Source organism: Pezoporus flaviventris, unplaced genomic scaffold (genome assembly GCF_033815535.1).
Source record: "Pezoporus flaviventris isolate CSIRO_AGI_PZ_B2104156 unplaced genomic scaffold, CSIRO_AGI_Pfla_v1 ptg000005l, whole genome shotgun sequence".
Taxonomy (NCBI): domain Eukaryota; kingdom Metazoa; phylum Chordata; class Aves; order Psittaciformes; family Psittacidae; genus Pezoporus; species Pezoporus flaviventris.
The window spans coordinates 3,920,017-3,933,266 of record NW_026892553.1 but is presented as its reverse complement, the minus strand read 5'-3'; the positions used below and the strand labels follow the sequence as shown (position 1 = coordinate 3,933,266).

The 13,250-nt window shown below is 43.0% G+C and overlaps 1 protein-coding gene across 4 annotated transcripts in view; it reads right to left on the bottom strand.

The window, feature by feature from the left end:
- Positions 1-13,250, bottom strand: part of COL4A5 (collagen type IV alpha 5 chain) — a 77,428-nt gene that overhangs the window by 38,096 nt on the left and 26,082 nt on the right. For all 4 annotated transcript variants that reach the window (XR_009741924.1, XM_061445711.1, XM_061445709.1 and 1 more), the window contains exons 3-13: positions 8,057-8,146; positions 6,676-6,720; positions 5,914-5,958; positions 5,745-5,807; positions 4,926-4,979; positions 4,250-4,276; positions 2,954-3,034; positions 1,840-1,902; positions 1,251-1,286; positions 1,111-1,152; positions 910-1,002 (exon numbers count right to left, since the gene is read on the bottom strand). Coding sequence is in view for 3 of the 4 variants with exons in the window: in XM_061445711.1 (XP_061301695.1) it covers positions 910-1,002; positions 1,111-1,152; positions 1,251-1,286; positions 1,840-1,902; positions 2,954-3,034; positions 4,250-4,276; positions 4,926-4,979; positions 5,745-5,807; positions 5,914-5,958; positions 6,676-6,720; positions 8,057-8,146 (639 nt within the window). In the remaining variant the exon portion in view is untranslated. The remainder of the gene's footprint in view (positions 1-909; positions 1,003-1,110; positions 1,153-1,250; positions 1,287-1,839; positions 1,903-2,953; positions 3,035-4,249; positions 4,277-4,925; positions 4,980-5,744; positions 5,808-5,913; positions 5,959-6,675; positions 6,721-8,056; positions 8,147-13,250) is intronic.

The following is a 13,250-nucleotide window of genomic DNA, read 5'->3' as shown; positions in this document are numbered from 1 at the left end:
ACTCAAGACGGAAAGGTGGAAAGGAAGAAACTGATACAAATATAGATGGAGGAAACTAACAGTTAAAATTTAAAGCTCAGTTACTACAGTGATATTTGCAAAACAACCAATCACTCACCACTCTTAACTCTTCTATTACTCGGGGTGGTATTTGAGAATACCACAGAAACTTCAAAGAAAACAGGAAATCCAGGTACCCACGATCCTGCTGGTGCTGCTCAGTGTCTGTGACTGGCACCCAGGGTACTGTGAAATGCTCCCCAGTACAGAAGGAAACATAATAACCTAAAAAATGGCAACTCTCCCAATGACTTTTTGGCATTTATGGGTGAGGAAGGATCCATACAAATCAAACCAACAGTTTAAGCTTACTGTCATAATTTGGCTCGAGATGTATTTTTAAAAGGCCAGAAATGGGGGAAGCATTTCATTCGGACCATGCAGAAGAAAGATCTTGGGGTGATTAATAATGACAAGAAAAAAAAAAGGAGAGAAAAAAGTAGAACAGAAGAAAGAAAGGAACCGAGTTAAAATTTTTGACAGACTTCTTCACAATGGATGACACAGCTGGTTCATTACTGGGAATCTGAATCCCCAGACAGCTTTGAAAATCACAGTCTGGGTGTACCAAGGAAAGAGAGTACTTTAACTGCTTCTACTGTTACTATGAACTTCCTTTAAGAGAGTTTCTTAAGAATAGCTATTTTACCAAGGGAAGTAACTGAGGTAATGTGACTGGCACACCTTCTATTAAAGGAAAAGTACTCAGGCCTTTAAAAGTACTATTCAGTACGGTAAGAAAAATAATAGAGCCTCTGCAGTAAGCAGGATGTGAGTATATATGAGCCAAAGCAACAGAGGCTTCAGCTTGATCACAGGTTCATTGCAGATGGACAGTTTGCAACTCACCTGATCTCCTTTCTGAAACTCAATGTCATTTGGTCTCTTCTGTTCTCCAATTTGTCCTGGTGGCCCTGGAGGTCCCTGAAGACCTTGTTCACCCTGATGTGCAAGAAGATGGCAGTTTGTTACAGGTGAGACAAGCCATAATGGCATGCATAAGTATTTTGAATGTAATAAGCAAAAATCTCATCATGATCACCTACTCACTTTTTCACCTTTGGGTCCTTGGAAATTCAAACCCATATTACCCTGCAAAAAGTATAACTCATCAGCCCTTAGACATTACAAATGAACAGCAAGAAAAACAGAACAGTGCACCACCAGCATCAATGAGAGAAAGAAAATACCTTAGGTCCTGGCAGCCCTGGTGGACCAGGAGGTCCCTATTAAAAAAGGAAACAACAAAAAAAGGTCACTTCCAAGCACTTTATAATGCCCCTGTGTGGCAAAACCCAACAAAACTAACGTCGCTACTCTGACTCCTGTGCATTACAGCCATGTTGACAAGGCACCTTGCCTTCCTCTGATAACTCTTCCTCATGCTATTCAACTTCACAAATATATGAGAAGGGAACTCTTCCTTTAAGTAAGAGTCAAATAAAATTATACAGTAAGGTATTAAGCATTAATGAAAGAATCATCCTTGTCTAAAATAAGCCAAATCTTGCCCCTCAGGTTTCACACAAGGACGCTGCACAAAGATTCAGCCTGATTTAAAGCAAGAAAAGGTCTGGGAACAGGTTGTTTCAAATGTATCACATTTAAATGTGCACAGTAGCAGCCCCAGGATGAGCTGAATGCTTGGTTCTTGATGTCTTCATACCAAGTCTTGATTACCAAGATCTCTGCACTTCAACAACCTGCCACTGAGAACATTAAACAAAGAAGTAACTGTCCCATTTAACACTTTATGGGTAACAGGTTAAAGAAGCTTACCGTCAAACCTGGGGGCCCTGGAGGGCCAACTGGACCTGGTATTCCCATGGCACCGGGTGGTCCCTGTTGGGAAAGGGGAGGAGGCTATGATAGAGGCACCCTTCTATGAACAAAAACCAAACAGTAAGGCATTCAAGGTCAGAAAACACCAATAGCTGGCACCCCATACACGTCAAATCAAAATAGCTGACCACTAACCCACCCATCTGTCCTTGTGGAAAGGTCTAAAGGAGGGTACTTAGTGTTAGGAGTGTTCTGCTCTCATCAATACATCTCTCTGGCTTGGATAAAGGAATGCTTTTTTGTTTGTTTTGAACTACTTTAGCACTTTCTTTCTCTTTATGCACTGAGAGAGAACAACAAAACACTTTGTATTTGTGATTCCTCCCAGCCAGAAACAGACAATAGGGAAGCACAGATCAGAGGAACAGAAATGCTAATAGGCTCAGTCTGGTCAGAATGGCCTGGGGGTTGTCTCTCTGCACCAGGAAATGGGAGTCTCTGGCTTCTGTCCAGTCCAGACCGATAGGCCTGCTCCCCTTGCTCTTCCACTGCAGCAGCGAGTGGCTCAGCGGGAAGCACAGGGCCTGGAGTCACTAGCTGTTTTCATGGAAGACTGCTGGGAGAACAGAAACACTGCTCAGGAGGTGCAGCATAAGGAGAACAGCTGAGACATCACCCTCTCTTCCCACCATCCAAAATAGTGGCTACAGCCCAGAAAGGCAGATGTTACATACAATATACCTCAGGGTGAAGAAGGAAAGGGAAATCCAGAACTGACAGAGAATGCCTAGGAAGGGGGAACAGGCAGGGGAAACAAGGCAGCGGAAAGAGAGAAGCAAGTCAATGAGTACCACTGTCTGTTGGATACTGCTTCCCTGACTAGGGGACCTTTCTGGCCTCTGTGGGTCACACTATGAAGAGCAGTACGGAAGCATTTAAAGCATTTACTTTCCCTGAAGCCATAAACTACAGGTACTTTAAGTGCGAGCCCTGGTTGTCCACATAAACATATGGATCCCTAGCACCAATGTTCCAATCGTCCTGTAATGAAAATACTTTTCATGTTATCTTTTTGGCAGAACACAGCGTTATAGTACTTCACAGAACTTACAGGTATCCCTGGAAGACCTGGAAATCCTGGGTCGCCCTTCTGTCCTGGCAGCAAGGAGGCAATTATTTCACCTGCTTCACCCTAGGAGAAAAAGAGATGACTTTAATTAACAGCATATTTCTTCATCACCATTCTGACTCTAAAGAACACAGTGTGACTTGTAAGACTATGAGAGACTGGAGCTATGCTGCAACCTAGCAAGTACTCTTTAATAGCAGTACTACATTCTCCAAGAATAGCTTTATTTTTAGGAGAGGATTCTTTAAATGGCTAAACTATCAACTAGTAAAAGCTCTCTTCCTATATGTACAAATATATTGAAATATGATTGACTTAAATTCCAAAAGATTAGGACTGAAATACAAATGCTTCACAAAAGAAAAAGATGTTCTAGCTCCATGTGAAAGCAGTAGATAGGAAACCACAGAAAAAAGGCTCGTTCAGCTTCTTCCAGGGTCCCACCTCATGAAACAAATTACGAGTATACCGTTATAGTTGTGCTTCATGTTCTATGTTAAAGCACAGTTTGTTACTGATTATGGGCAATAACTTAGTTTTAAAAGTATATGTTCTGATTGGCTTGCCTTTTAATATGAATATCTTTAAAACAACTGGGAAGAAAAGGAGCTGAGAAAACCAATTCAGCTTGCCAGTACTAGGGTTATGCTGCCCTCTCAAGAGTTTATTGGAATAATTCTGTGGGTCAATTTCCCTTTCAAACAGTTTTGAACCCAAACTGATGTTTTGGCCAATGCTCAAACAGGTCAAGGATGCAATAAAAAACCCTTAAAAAATAAAAGGGTTCCTAAAGGTCCAAAATCAGATTATAAACCTATTTATATTAGGAGAAAAAGAGCCATCCACGTAGTAATCTACACAGTAGGAAGCACATTTTCAAAAGGAACATAAGATGTTGCACTCTTAACTGGATATTTTAAGTTATTACTGCTTAGTCTCTGGTAGCATTCTTGAGCATACACAGGTAGACTACTGGTGCATTTCGGGGTTCATGGGAATTTTGATAACTTGATGATGCCCCACAACACAATCAGGCACTGTCCATCACACTCCCAAGGAAACCAGCTTCAGAAAAGTCTGCTACTTTTGACCCAAACCGAGTAAAGCTACTGCAGAATTTACAGTCAGTTGCACTGGGGTGGCCTAGAAGTGCTGCAGAATGTCACTCCAGATTCCAGTGGATGCGCATGGTCTTGCATGGAAACAAGCAGGTTACCTATGCCATACTGCATACCTGAGCCAGGTTAGTACTTCATTGTGTGAGTACAGAACGCTTACCTTCATACCTGGCAGACCAGGGGGTCCCTTTGTTTAAAGGAAACAAAAAAGAAAAGAAAGATCAATAGAAATAAATCATTGGTATGCTATTTGCAAACCACTAATCAGATCTAGACCATGAGGAAAGCATTAAAGAGCCTAAAAAAAGACATGGAACAGGAGAAAACACATTTTTTATGAACTTGAGAATTAAGTGGAAAAAATTAGAGCATTAAAGGGACCACATTTCCATTTCTTAGCAGTTTGTTTCTTAATTATCTCCTATTATCTGTCCTGTCTACTACATTTCTTTCTGTCTGTACTTTGGTTCTGACAGTCACTTTGCTGTATATCCCTGTGTTTTATAATGATAACACCCTACAGTGTCCTTTTTTTTCTGCCCCATTAATCACCAGTGAGACTCTTAGAGGTACCGGATGAGACTATCAAGATCTTTCTTCCCTGACACAGATGCATGTATTTGTATTTTCTGCAGGTGGCAAAGCATCTCAGCATGTGAAGATTCAAAGGGCTTTTTATTAGCTTTACCACAGCATGCAGCAAAAAAGCTCACTTTTATTGGACATCTAAAATATGCTGATTAACCATAAAGAAATTAATGTATTCTTACTTATTAAAAGAACAACCGCAAAAAGAGGCTGATATTATACAGCTGAATGAGAAACATTTTACTTACAGGAGGCCCTTGTAAACCAGGAAAACCTGGACTGCCTGGGAATCCACGCTCTCCCTTAGGGATGAAGAAAACATTTAGCCAAAACCAAAGCAAAACGTAACAAAAACAGATAAACCAATTTTGACTGAAAAGTCCGGTTTCCTTGTTAGCTTATGACTCCAGGGTAGCAAATGATATTGCAACAAGCTATAGGATAAATAGTTTGTTAAATCACACAGACTGAAACAGAACTTCCCACATTCAGTTATTTTCACATGCTTCCAGGCAAAATACTACAGAGATAGAAAACACACACAGTGCTAGAGAAGATCAGCTTCTCTTATGGAAGGATCACAATGTGAAGTTAAGCAACATATTAGGATGAAAGACTCCTTCCAACAAGCATACAGAATCAGTATTTTCAATGCAATATTATTAAAAATTAATAATTAAAAGTGCCACTGTTATGTAAGGGGTTTTCCCTGTCAGTGAGTCTACATCTCTACAATGAGATGCAATATATAATCTTCCTGTCAGACTACTCTCAATTGTTAGCTATAAAATTAAGGGTTACAACAAAGAATTTAACTACACTGACTGTATAGGATAAATGTTGTGCCTTGGTGCTGGCCATTTCTGAGAAAACTTGTGCTTTAAGTACCAGCCGGTGACCCCTTCTCTCACATATGGGTGCAAGTCTGAATCATCTTGGATCTACCTGCACTAGTCAGTAACAGCAAGTACTGCTGCACATAATAAACTAAATCTATCGCTACAGCCAGAACAAGAGCTCTTTATCATCTTATTGGTGCACTGTTAAGAATTTTAAAGGGGTTCCACCTTTGTTCCATTGCATCCCGGGATACCCTGAGGTCCTGGTGGCCCATCCTGTCCTGGTAATCCCTTTAAAGTGGAAAATAGAAAAGAAGAGTTAGCTTGTAAGATGCTCTTCTGGGCCTGAAAGACAAAAGGAAACAGATTCATAGCTATACAACCCATTCCTACTCACAGGAAGTCCTGGTGTTCCTGGAAATCCTGGAAGTCCTGGCGGTCCCTATAAGGAAATTAGCCACATATGTTTTAAGCAGTATGGTACTAACAGATGTGCAAAAGGATTTACCAAGGTTTTACTCAATGTAACCTACTTGTGCATATCTAAATAAAGAGAAACATCTGAATCACATGTAAAAAAAATGCCATGCTGCACAGCCATCAAGGTTCTTCCCCTTCTTTCAGGGAAATACCCACAAAAACATAGAGAAGAAAGTGCAGAACAGCTAAAGTAATAGTATCAAGACATACAGAGAAAATAAATGAACACTCTTAGTATGGAAAACGGATGTTCCCTAATGAAGTCAGGTGCATTGAATGTCACCAGCTGAGGGTTCTGACAAAAAGAAAAAGCAAAGGCACAAAGCCTAAAGCATTTGCAGACAAATCAGCCTTTCCCATACTGACCCTACATACACTGTGTCTGCTTCAGAATAAATTTGAGGCAAAGTCACATGCACTTCTTTATGTCTTGCACAGTAAAACAGGGGAAATAAGTATTGGGGCTACTCCCCCTAATGAGTTTATGTAAGATCGTATGCAATTTTACATTACTTATAAAAAGTAACACAATCTCTCCTATCTAGTAGGAACATTACTCTTCAGATTGAAGTTAATTTTTGCCCCCAGTAAATCACGACTTCTGTGAGGACCCATTCAGTGCCTCACAGTCTTTATCTATTATTCCAATATATCCCCCTAAAACTGCACCGATACTTACTCTGATTCCTTTGGGTCCAACAGGGCCTGGCAGTCCATCATCACCCTGAAAGAAAAACCAACAACACCAAAACAAAAACCACACTCAAGTTTGCAGTCTGCCTTTCTATCAAAGTAAACTGGAAGCACAAACTTTCTTCTCCATGTTTATAGTAAGTGCACTAAGAGTCGTGTCAGTTGTTATTTCTTGAGTAACAAGGTTCAGAGTTATCTTATTTGGGCAATGACTTCGAACGGAAAAGTATTCCTTACAGCTGACAAACCAGAGTTACAGGAAATGTGTTTTAAAAAATTAAAGCAATTTAAGATTGCCCATCACCAGGTACCTGTCGTGTGCTTTGGTCAAATATCCTACAGTGACCTCTTGTGGGCAAAACGAGATGTACAAGAGTAAATGTAAATCACACTGTATCATTATTTTGTATTCCAACGCTGAACTTTTCTTGAGAAGGCATTTAGGGAATAAAAATATAATCAAAGTTTCTAGTCCAGGACCCCTCTGTTTCACTCTTGTTACATCTAATTAATCTTTTCTTTCAGCATAGACTTTCATTTTTTTCTTGTCACCTACCTATTTTCTCGTTGCTCCTTTTTGATGCGCTTCTCTTAGTTTAGACTGTATTTGCAAAAGAAATGGCAGATCCTGGATAATCTTGTATGTATTGAACATAAATACAATGAGAGGAAGGCTTTCCAACATTTTAATGCTGTATTGTACCACCTGAGTGTAACAATGTAATTCAGTAACAAATAAAAACTGAAGCCCTGCAAGGAAAGCAGGGAGCATTCATTCCTCAGCTGTGTGCACTGCCTGTGAGACCTTAATTTGCATTGCCTCTCCAAAGCCAGCCCAGGAATGCCACCAGGTGCAAATTTCAGTTTACCCATGTGGTGGGACCCCTGCAGGCAACTGACAGCCCAATATCACTCTTTATCAGTAAGAACTGACAGCCCAATAGCACTCTTATCAGTAAGAACTGACAGCCCAATAGCACTCTTATCACTAAGAACTGACAGCCCAATAGCACTCTTATCAGTAAGCCAAGTGATGGAGTGCACTATGCAGGGACTAATAAAACTACATTACAGTACCAGGCCAAACCTGTTCTTTCACCTCAACCTGCAGTGCCTACTGAAAGGATGCAAGGGCATGTTTAGTGTTTGCTAGCACGTTCATGTAAAGAATAAGAAACTGAAAGGAAATCTTTTCCCTATGGTTGACTATGAAAACCAACCAAAACCCTGTGTCATACTCCAATATCTGAAGATTTTGACTATTAAGTCAATGGTAATCAGGAGTGCTGGAATGATTTAGGATCAGCACCACAAGCAAACTAACACTACCCAGTATTTTCATGCTGTTCAAGTGAATAGGGACTTACCTTCGAGCCTCTTGGACCAGGTGGTCCTTCTGGTCCTGGAAATCCAGGCAAACCTGGCTGTCCTTCCAAGCCTGGAAATCCCCTTTCACCCTACAAAAGGAGTAAGAGACAGTAGAGGTGTAACAGGACAAAAGTTCAAGTTATGACTGAAATATTCGGAAAGCACATTATCTTTCTGGTTTTCTGTAGGAACTCATCACAGAATAGTTAGGGTTGGAAAGGACATTCAGATCATCCAGTTCCGACCACACAACTATGGGCAAGGACACCTCACACTAAACCAGGTCACCCAAGGCTCTGTCCAGCCTGGCCCTGAACACTGCCAGGGATGGAGCACTTACAACTTCCTTGGGCAACCCATTCCAGTGCCTCACCACCCTAACAGTAAAGAATTTCCTCCTTCTATCCAATCTAAACTTCCCCTGTTTAAGTTTTAACCCATTACCCCTTGTCCTATCACTACAGTCCCTAATGAAGAGTCCCTCTCCAGCATCCCTATAGGCCCCCTTCAGATACTGGAAGCTGCTATGAGGTCTCCATGCAGCCTTCTCTTCTCCAGCCTGAACAGCCCCAACTTTCTCAGCCTGTCTCCATACAGGAGGTGCTCCAGCCCCTGATCATCCTTGTGGCCTCCTCTGGACTTGTTCCAACAGCTCCATGTCCTTTTTATGTTGAAGACACCAGAACTGCACACAATGCTCCAAGTGAGGTCTCACGAGAGCAGAGTAGAGGGGCAGGATCACCTCCTTCAACCTGCTGGTCACGCTCCTTTTGATGCAGGCAAAAAAACCTAACACAGCGATTAAACATTTCCCCTGCTTAGCTACAGAGATTCCTGAACATACACATACACTGCCTTTAATTGGACCACTTACACAGGCTTCATAGGATGTTTATGCATTATTTAAGCCACCCATTTACCACAATAATTCAACCATCTGTTTCTCCTGTGCTGCTTAAACACATAGAACTCTCCCCCTTCCTATAAAAACACAGCCTTATTTTAACAAGTCTCTCCTGAAAACTCCCCCCTGCTGCAATACCTATAAAAGCTCTCAGAAGGATGTAGATTGCTGATATACCATGATTGTTGTTTATTATTTCACAGTTGCAAGATTGTAAAGCAGATGCTCTGGGAAACCATGCTGAGGTGTAAGAAAAATAAGGAGGTTATGGGTGACAGCCACCATAGCTTTACAAAGGGCAGATTATGCCTGATACATGTGGTGGCCTTCTATGATGGGCTACAGCACTGGTGGATAAGGGAAAAGTGATCAACACCAGCTACCTGGACTTGTGCAAAGCATTTGTCACTGTCCCGCATGACATCCTTGTCTCTAAATTAGATGGACATGGATTTGATGGCTGGACCACTTGGTGGATAATGAATGGGCTGGATGGTCACACTCAGAGTTGTAGTCAATGGGTCAATGTCTAAGTGGAGATCAGTGATGAGTGGTGCCCTTCAGGGGTTGGTATTGGAAGTGGTACTGTTCAGCATCTTTGTTGGCAACATAAGACAGTGGGATTAACCTCAGCAAGTTTGCTGATGACAGCAAGCTTGATGCAGTCAACACGCTGGAGGGAAGCGATGCCACCCAGAGGGACCATGCTTGAGAGGTGGGCCAATGCCAACTTCATGAAGTTCAACAAGGCTAAGTACAAGGCCCTACACCTGAGTCAGGGCAATCCCAAGCACAAACATAGGCTGGGCAGAGACTGGACTTGGAGCAGCCCTGAGAAGAAGTACTTGGGGGTGTTGCTTGACAAGAAGCTCAATGTGATCTGGCCATGTACACTTGCAGCCCAGAAAGCCTGGGCTGCATTGCCAGCAGCATGATCAGCAGATGGAGAGGGGGGGATTCTCCCCCTCTAATCCATTCTGGCAAGACCCCAACTGAAACAAGTCCAGAGGAGGCCATGAGATGCTCTGAGGGCTGGAGCAGCTCTGCACTGGAGACAGGCTGAGAGAGCTGGGTTTTTTTTTAGCTTGGACAAAGCTCCATGAAGACCTTAGAGCAGCTCCCAGGGCCTAAAGGGGCTTATAAAATATCTGGAGGGAGGCTTTTGACAAAAGGAGAGGACAAGGGAGAATGTCTGTCAACTAACAGAGGGGCTGCCCCACTCCTGGCAGCATTTGAGGCTAGACTGGACAGAGCTTGAAGCAACCTAATCTAGTGGAAGGTGTTCCTGCCCATAGCAAGGGGCTGGAACTGAATGAGCTTTAAGGTCCCTTCCAACCCAAACCATTCTGTGACAATGTAAAAGCAACTAAGATCCTGGGCCTGGGCTGTAGGCTAAGCACTGTACAAATATAGAACACAAACAGTGTTCCAGCCCACAGCACTTACAATATAAACCAAGTGAGACACACACAAGACAGCAAAGAAATAACATTTTTATTTCTTTTATCTGCCACCTCCTAAAATCATAAGCCTTCAATTAGCAACCATATTTTGCTAAATATTTACACAATGATGAGCCATGGTAACCCATCAACAATGTAACAGATATGGTATGCTACCCTCTAACTTGTCAGTGTCAGTCAACAATGTCACTTACCTGCAGTTTCAAAATATGCATAGCTGAAAGTTCCTAAGATACTTACTTTTATTCCTCATATTTCATAGATTCCCCCCAAAACCAGTAAATATTAAGGTTTCAATCAGTAAAGTTATAAGTATCAGAATACACGTTTTTTACACGTATCTACTTTATGGTACACTCTTCAACTGCATAAACAGGTTTTTCCTACAGCTCTGTTACATCAACCAGTCCATATAACTGCTTATGAGACAGGCAGCTGTACAGTTGCACTCTACTTAGTCCTAACCATACAGTGATACTCAGAAGGATTCCTTGGATAGAAATAGACTGCTCATTAACTGGTCTGCTAAAGTTGGCTTCCTATTAATTAAATCTAAACATACTCCTCTTGTACTGTAGGTCACATACTGCTCTCTTACACAGGACAGACAGCTTTTGTCCCCTGGGGAAATGCTGAAATGGCACAATAAGTTGAGGCTAGGTTGACAGGCAGTGTCCAGACCGGCTCTTGCACACCAAGTGCAAGCTGTACTGTGGTGGGTTGACCCTGGCTAGACACCAGGTCACCACCAAGCCACTCTATCACTCCCTTCTTCAGCTGGACACAGAAAATAGAACGAAAAACCCAAGGGTTGATATAATGACATTATAATGATATAATAATGGAGATCACTCACCAATTACCATCACAGGCCAACTGGACTCAGGGAAATCAATTTAATTTATCACCAGTCAAAAGTCAAAGCTGGGTAATGAGAAATAAACCCCAAATCTTGAAACACCTCTCTCCCACCACTCCCTGCTTCCTGGGGTCAACTGCACTCCCAGTTTCCCTTCTTTCTCCCCAAAATGGTGCAGGGGAACAGGGAACAAGGGTTGTGGTGAATTCATCACACGCTGTCTCTGCTGCTCCCTCCTCTTCACACTCCTCCCCTGCTCCAGCGTGGGGTCCTCCATGAACAGCTCCAGTGTGTGTCCCTCCGTGACCCTGCTCCAGCATAGGTCCCCCACAGGGTCACCAGTCCTGCAGCAAACCCGCTCCAGTGTGGGCTCATCACTTCTGCTCCTAGGTCCTGCCAGGAGCCTGCTCCAGCACAGGCTCACAGGATCCTTCAGGTATCCCTCTGCACTGGTGTGGGGTCCTCCCTGGGCCGCAGGTGGAGATCTGCTCCCACATGGACTTCCATGGGCTGCAGGGACACAGCCTGATTCATCATGGGCTGCACCATAGGCTGCAGGGGAACCTCTGCTCTCGTGCCTGGAGAACCTCCTCCCTCCTTCTGCACTAACATTGGGGTCTGCAAAGTTGTTTCTCCCACTCCTCGCTCTGGCTGCAATTGCTGCTGCACTTTTTCCTCTTCTTGTGTTATCCCATTGCTGCTGATGGGCTCAGCCTTGGCCAGCAGTGGGTCCATCTTGGAGCTGGCTGGCATGGGCTCTTTCAGATCTGGGGGAAGCCATCCCTGTAGCCCCCCACCCCCAAACCCTGCCATGCAAACCACATGGAGCACAGCTGGTGTGCTAACTCATCTGAAAAAGCAAGACTGGGGAGGAGTACTACTCTGTCAGTCCAGGATATGAAAGGGTTAGTGTGCCCCTGAAGAGAGAGAATAAGGAATTTGGGAGTGCCAGACAAGAAAGAACATTAGACAGAGCCAGACTCTGGAGCAAGCGCTGGCAAGAACTGATTTTGCACACTTAGGAAACACACCTGTGTTACAAGAGGCATGTCAGTCGTGTCAGGGGCTAGCTGGGCTACTCAATGCCTGCTAATCTCAACTTGGTCACACTTCACACTTTTGTTAGAGAAAGGAATATCTGCACATAGTTACTAGAACAGAGTTTTAGCACAGGGCTGGCCTTGGGTGTCATCTAAGGCTTCAGAACTGTTCTCTAAAACACAGATACTTTGAGGTCTCCTCTCTGAGCAGTCACAGAACTGGGAAGCCAAGGCCTTCAAAGTGAAACCTGAAGCCAAACAGTTAAGCAAGAGACATACAGGAAGGCAACAGACCATGCTCCTAAACTGCACTATTGAAACTCCAAGTATTTTCCAAGCCCACTTTGAAAGTGAGCAGCAACAATGAGAGATTTGCCTGAGGAAACTGTTTCCAGGGCAACTTCAATGGATTTTACCAGCAAATTACACCCAAGAGTGAACAGATGATTGGAAGGACTATGCCTGGGGACAGCTGAGAGATTACACCAGACACTTCCCAAGGGAACTGTATCAAACTAATTACAGAAGGAGTAGCTGCACTCTAATAGCTACTTTTGATCAAAAAAAGTGGTTGGAGAAAAATGTGGGCAAGCTGGGTAAGGGGAGAAAGCAAGGTGATCCAGCTCTCTGGAATATGGATGATACTGGGGAGGATTGTTTCATCACCTTCTACTCCAATGGTGTATAAGAAGTCCATAAGTGAGAATGGTTGTCAGACATTGCTTCTGCCTCCAAGCATTTTCCTATTGTACACCTTGCATATACCATCCTGTTTTCATGAGGATTCAGGGGATACAAATATACCAGGAAAAACTGCCTGCTGCCTTGCAAAAACATACTGAAACTGGAAAGACATTTCAAAAATGGTATTATTTAGGGTATAGTGAGATTTACTTCCCTGGGGAACATGCAGTGTATTTTCTTGCA